The sequence below is a fragment of the Austrofundulus limnaeus genome, unplaced genomic scaffold, assembly GCF_001266775.1.
Source record: "Austrofundulus limnaeus strain Quisiro unplaced genomic scaffold, Austrofundulus_limnaeus-1.0 Scaffold343, whole genome shotgun sequence".
Lineage (NCBI taxonomy): Eukaryota > Metazoa > Chordata > Actinopteri > Cyprinodontiformes > Rivulidae > Austrofundulus > Austrofundulus limnaeus.
The window spans coordinates 203,343-209,648 of NW_013952745.1; the positions used below are offsets into that span (position 1 = coordinate 203,343).

The 6,306-nt window shown below is 41.5% G+C and overlaps 3 protein-coding genes across 3 annotated transcripts in view; 2 read left to right on the forward strand and 1 right to left on the reverse strand.

Annotated features, from left to right (window-relative positions):
- The window catches only part of ercc6l (excision repair cross-complementation group 6-like), a gene marked incomplete in the record, with an annotated part of 10,292 nt that extends 9,264 nt beyond the window's left edge, over positions 1-1,028 (forward strand). Inside the window, 1 exon segment of the mRNA XM_014022767.1 lies at positions 6-1,028. Coding sequence (XP_013878221.1) covers positions 6-860 — 855 coding nt within the window.
- Positions 1,029-2,237: 1,209 nt separating this feature from the next.
- LOC106527797 (histone H2B 1/2) lies at positions 2,238-2,911 on the forward strand. The gene has a single exon (XM_014022785.1). The coding sequence runs from the start codon at positions 2,274-2,276 to the stop codon at positions 2,646-2,648; it is 375 nt and encodes a 124-aa protein (XP_013878239.1). The 5' UTR covers positions 2,238-2,273; the 3' UTR covers positions 2,649-2,911.
- Positions 2,912-4,185: 1,274 nt separating this feature from the next.
- Positions 4,186-5,145, reverse strand: LOC106527798 (histone H1). The gene has a single exon (XM_014022786.1). The coding sequence runs from the start codon at positions 4,995-4,997 to the stop codon at positions 4,323-4,325; it is 675 nt and encodes a 224-aa protein (XP_013878240.1). The 5' UTR covers positions 4,998-5,145; the 3' UTR covers positions 4,186-4,322.
- Positions 5,146-6,306: the final 1,161 nt, after the last annotated feature.

Genomic DNA, 6,306 nt, shown 5'->3' on the forward strand with positions numbered 1-6,306 from the left:
CTGAGGAAGAGGAGCAGCAGCTTCAGGAGGACACTGAGGAAGATCTGGAGACTGAGGAAGAGGAGCAGCAGCTTCAGGAGGACACTGAGGAAGATCTGGAGACTGAGGAAGAGGAGCAGCAGCTTCAGGAGGACACTGAGGAAGATCTGGAGACTGAGGAAGAGGAGCAGAAGCTTCTGTCTCAGCTTCAGACCACCGGAACCTTTGACGTCCTCAGGTCTCTGTCGGAGAGTCAGAACCGCCGAGCTTCAGGTCTGGACCAGTCCGTGGACGAGTCCATCGTGATGACGAGCAGGAAGAAGAGGAGGGCGGTGATTTATGACAGCGAGGAGGAGGAGGAGGAGGAGGAGGAGGAGGCTCCGCTCAGCGACTTGTTTCCGGTTCTTGGAGCCTCCACCCCGAAATCTGCGTCGTCTCCTCAGCGGCGCAGGAAGAGCGTGGGAAACCTGACCGTGGCGTCGCAGCGGTCCCTCCTCCGGTCCATCATGGACGAGGACGTTCAGGAGGACCAGAGCAGTGATGAAGATGATGAGTCAGGGTCAGACTCTGAGGAAGAGGAGGCTGCAGACGATGAAGATCAGATCAGTTCAACTCATGAGGAAGACGAGGAGAACCTGGAGGAGTCCAGTGCTGAACCCGAGCTGGGCTCCGGTGAGAAGATGGACTGCTGCGCCGCCGAGTCCAGCGGTGAGCCCGAGACCTACGAGTCCCTGGTCCTCAAAGGGAAGGAGTGCTACAGCCGGGCCAGACTGGACCAGGCCCTGAGCTTCTTCCTGCGGGCCATCGACATGAAACCAGGAGACCCCGAGGTCCAGATCCTGACCATCCAGCTGTACCGCCAGCTGACCCAGAAACAATAAGACCCTGAGGTCCACATCCAGACTTGGACCCTCCAGCTGACCCAGAAACACCTTCATATTTAAACTGTTGTTTTGTGAAGCACATTAATGTTAAAAATGTCACTTTTTTCCCTGTTGGAATAAATGTGGAAATGTTTTTGTACTAATTAAAGAAAAATTTGTAAAAAATTTTTTTTAAATAAAATGAATTAAAATAAAAATCACTCTTCAGCTGTTTGATTGGAGCAGGGGGCCCAAACATTTTCCTGAGAGGGCCAAAATTAAAATCAACCTGAGGGCCGCGGGCCAAATGCAATAATATAAGAAATGCTTAATACTTACGTAAAGTTGTTGTATTTTTTATGATTAAGCTAGCAGCCAGTGTGGATGCCCACATCCTTTGGGTTTTTTTTTTCAGCCCATGGACATGGAGAAAATTTAACGTATGATCAGGCAGCAGAGGCTCATGGGACTTATAATTTAAAATGAGTATATGTGGTCTTATAAGGTGTGCAAATCTACAGTATATATGGTCTTAAATCTAATCTAAATGTCTCTTGTAATTACTTGTATTTTATATTTAATCTTAACATAATTATAATCTAATAACCAGGACAACTGCTGGTGGCCAAATCAAGTGGCTTGGTGGGCCAATTTTGGCCCGCGGGCCCCACTTTGAGCACCTCTGCCATTGAGAATCAGTCTCAGCTACCAACACCCCCCAATAGATCCAGATATCTGTAAACTAGACTCTTTTATTTTTGTCTTTAGCGTTTTGAATGAAGCTGATGCATCCATGTTTGTTAGATATTTTGCTAACAGGAACATAAAGAACATCCTCAGACAAAAATCAGTAACTTAGATTTGCATTTAAAGCACAACTCCTACAATAATATAAAACAAGATCATTTTCCTTAATTTTTTTAGAAAGCCTAAAAAACATTAAATCTTTAAAACTTCTGCTTAATGCATCTTTTTAAGACACCTTTCAGTGTGAATTTGTTTATAAGAGCACAGACTGAGATTTGCAAATTGACATTATTTATATATCTTTCATGATCAAGTGAAGGGTTCTTAGTTTCATTTCTTTCATTTTATACTTAAAATAAATGTTTTGCTAATAAAGAATCTACAATTTGTAAAAAATAAAACTTTATCGATATTCTTTTCATTTATTGAATGTTTATGATTTTCAATGTGTAATAAAAATAATATATAACATAAAAAACGATAAAATATGAGGCAAAATTGCAAAATCATGAGTGAAAATTTGAATCTTGCACCACATGATATGCGTCATCGCGTCCCGCTTAAATCCAGTTCAGCCAATCATCAACGAGGGACGGCGCAGCCTGATTTACACACAGTTTGTATAAGACCCGCCTCTCTGAGCTCTGGATCCATTCGTCTCTGTGAATCCACCGAGAAGAGAAAATGCCTGAACCTGCCAAGTCCGCGCCCAAGAAGGGCTCCAAGAAAGCCGTGACCAAGACTGCCGGCAAAGGAGGCAAGAAGAAGAGGAAGACCAGGAAGGAGAGCTACGCCATCTACGTGTACAAGGTGCTGAAGCAGGTGCACCCGGACACCGGTATCTCCTCCAAGGCCATGAGCATCATGAACTCGTTCGTCAACGACATCTTCGAGCGCATCGCGTCCGAGGCGTCCCGCCTGGCCCACTATAACAAGAGGTCCACCATCACGTCCAGGGAGATCCAGACCGCGGTCCGCCTGCTGCTACCCGGAGAGCTGGCCAAGCACGCCGTGTCCGAGGGCACCAAGGCCGTCACCAAGTACACCAGCTCCAAGTAAACCACTGCTGCAGGGACTCAAACCAACGGCTCTTTTAAGAGCCACCCACCTTTAACTAAAGAGATAATTCCTCATTGTTTTAACTGATTCATGCTGAATAAACTGTAGCAATGACTCGACATATTGTTCTTTCAATATAATTTCTCTATAACACAGTCTGTAGCGGAGTTTGTGAAATTAAAAATTTCTGTAAATATTAAATTTGACCATCTATGGGGCCTAATGAATCAGTAAAATATATAAAGATGTTTTGCTTATCCCTGCAGATGTTTGCTGTGTTTATTCTTTATGAATAGAAATTAGTGATGTTTGATACTGTTAAATTTCTTGCCGATACTGATTATTTTTTGCTTTCTGTGAAGCACTTTGTGATGTTTGTCTGTGAAAGCTGCTATAGAAATAGTTTACTTAATGATACTGAGAACACATGTCTGGTAAACCAGGCTTTTTGTACCTGCATTGAGATGCATCAATCATATTGTACAATGTAAATACTACGATGTTAAAATGTGCATTGATGTGTATTGACGAATATATTTTTTTGTAAAGCACAACAAATAAAACGATAAAGCATCAATTACAACATAAGATTTCCAGCAAAATATAATGTAAAACATAACTCATGTTCAAAAATTACTTTTGTCAATTGTTATTCCATGCCCCCTACTATTACAAAAATTTGAGAATGTATTGACCCGAATAATGTAAATGTCAAGTATTTGTTTTTCTTTTGTTTGATTATTGTACTGCACCTTGTGAATTCCATTTCTACAGAGCCCGAGAGTGGACATGGGGGATTTGTTTTCTTTTGCAATACCTCGCAATATTGTTTTGAGTTCCCACGCAAGTTTGTTTTGTATATGAACTGAATTAAATCACTTTTATTTTTGAAATATCCAGTTACCAAACCAGGATGTGTCGCCACAAGTTCGTGAAATTGACATTGATGTTGTGTGGCTGCAGTGTGTTAAAATATCAGCATATGACATACTTCCATTTGTGTCTGTGTGATATATTCATTCTGTAGCTGAATTAAAGCAGTAGGCTGTGAGTTTGTCAATAAACCGGGAGACACAACAGTGATAAACTACTTTTGCAAGGAAACACAAAAGAAAAATAATCTGTGTCCCTTTGCGCGCTCCGTACATTTCTGTGAAATGCACTAATAAAATTTGACTTACTTACTAAAACAGGAACAGGAAGAAGCACTAGCTTATCCAGTCCTGTCCCTGATTTCATACAAACCAGTTACAATTTACTCTTTCATCTATAGAAGTTAACACACACTTTAGAATTAACATTGTAAACATACACCTTATATACCTTATATTTCTCTTGAATATGAATGAATGAGCCATTTCTCTAAAATTCCCTTCAATAAAGTATTGAGTTGATTTTTCACAACTGTATTGAATCAGATGTTTATAATTATTAATGATCCAAATGTGGAAAAGCTGGTTTTACAGCCCAAGTGTGGAAAACCCACCCAAACTGGCAACAGTTGAAGATTTCTGAATAAAAATGTGGATTAATCTCATGTTTGTGAATATAAAAATATAATTTATGATATAAAACCATATTTCAGCTAATAAATATAAACAGGATGAGCTCTTCAGGAAGTGTGGTGGCTCTGAAAAGAGCCGTTGTTGCACTCAGTGCGGACCGAGCAGCTGTTTATTTCTTGGCCTTCTTCGCTGCGGGCTTCTTGGCGGGAGCTTTCTTGGCCGCGGGCTTCTTGGCGACCTTCGGCTTCTTGGGAGCGGCCTTCTTGGGGCTCTTGGCCACCTTCTTGACCGCCTTCTTGGCCGGTGCCTTCTTGGCTGGTGACTTCTTGACCGCCTTGGGCTTCTTAGCAGCGGGTTTCTTGGCTGCTGTGGTCTTCTTGGCGGCGGCGGCGGGCTTCTTGGCCTTGGCGGGAGCCTTCTTCTTCACCACCTTCTTGGCCGGTTTGGCGGCTTTGGGCTCCTGCTTGGCGAGCTTGAAGGACCCGGAGGCTCCGGTGCCTTTGGTCTGGCTCAGGGTACCCTTGGTGACCAGCTTGGTGACGGCGGTGTTGATGCGCTTGTTGGCCTTGCTGACGTCCACCCCTTTCCCGGCCAGGACCTTCTTGAGCGCCGCCAGGGAGACCCCCTTGCGCTCCTTGCAGTCGGCCACGGCGGACACGATCAGCTTCTGGATGCTGGGTCCGTCCTTCTTCGCCTTCGGGGCGGCCTTCTTCTTCGGGGCTTTGGCCGCGGCTTTAGCCGGGGCGGCTGCTGGGGCTTCTTCTGCCATGTCGAGGTTTGTGTTCGCGCTGCTCGCTGTGAACGTGTGGAGCTCGGAGCAGGAGGCGGGACTTATAACACACATGAGAACCGTGAAGAAGCAACTCAGTCCGCCGCTCAGCTGCCGCCTGAAACACGCTCTCACTTGTGTTTTCTCCTCAACGTTTTCGTCAAAAATTACCTGTAAAACAAACACTTTCTCGTACAATTTTAGCTGGAACGGACAGAAAGCCCTCTTCTCTTCAGACTGAGCTCGTTTTTAAACCCATGGACGTTTTTTATTTCATCCAGGAGGCTTCAAACCTGTCAGATACTCGGTCACATCGTGCAGTTTTCTTAAAGTTTTGCTTTCTAAAATAACTAAAATCGTTTGTTTAAAAGATATAAAGTGTTTTTGCTGGTAGTGAAGACACCTGAGGACAGACCCACGGTGGACTGGTGCCGCTGGGATTCTTTGTTGAGTTTTAACTGGGAGGTTTTTGGTGGATGTTAACACACAGAGGCTGCTGGTTGTTTCTCATGGATGTTTGTATCACAGCTGATCAGACTCTACAAACTTTATGTCTCCATAAAACCTGGACCAAACTGAAAACACACTTTTATATTTAGTTATCATTAATAAAACACTTAATTTATCATGTTTATGATGAAAATTATGACACTGATGCTGAAAATCAACGGTGAGTAAAGATATAAATCAGACACATTCAAAGTCTTTCCTCTGCTTCTCTTAAATGTTTATTTTTATACTTTTATGTGAAAAATCACAACTAAACTCAGAGAGGGACAAAGATACACAAAATAAATATAGAAAACTAGAATAATTTGCATTAAAATGTGTATTATAAGAATGCCAAACATTTAAATTCTTTGATGTCTGACAAAACTGATCATAACTGAAAATAAATTTTACTGTTATATTGTTTATGATCTTTTTTAAAGTCCAAAATTTGAAAAATAAAGATCCACACTTAATTGCAGATGAATCATTTCTTTGTGACATTAATATTTTTGTAAAATAGTAAAGTACAACTCTAATAAGAGGCTAAAGTACTTCATATAAAATGAGTGAATACGAAACGAGGATTGTCCAAAAGTTGTGTGGAGAATAGGCAAATAATGTTTTGACTAAAATGTTAACAAAAATTGCATTTTGTCAAAATATAATGAATAAAAGCCTTATTAATGTATCATTTGAATGAACTGTCTGAAATATAATCATAAAACAAAATTTTGAAGCAAAAAAATTGATTTTGAGGATAAAAACGCCTTAAAATTTTTAGATTTTCCCTGTGAGCTAGCAAGGTTTTGTTTCATTTAAGCTGGGAAATCTCAATATTCAAATATAATTTGAGGTTTCCTCTTTATAAGGACATCAAAAAATCCCTCATTAA

Excerpts from the sequence above, each read along its gene's own strand:
- LOC106527798 (XM_014022786.1), bottom strand. The coding sequence starts at position 4,997 with ATGTGTGTTATAAGTCCCGCCTCCTGCTCCGAGCTCCACACGTTCACA.
- LOC106527797 (XM_014022785.1), top strand. The coding sequence starts at position 2,274 with ATGCCTGAACCTGCCAAGTCCGCGCCCAAGAAGGGCTCCAAGAAAGCC.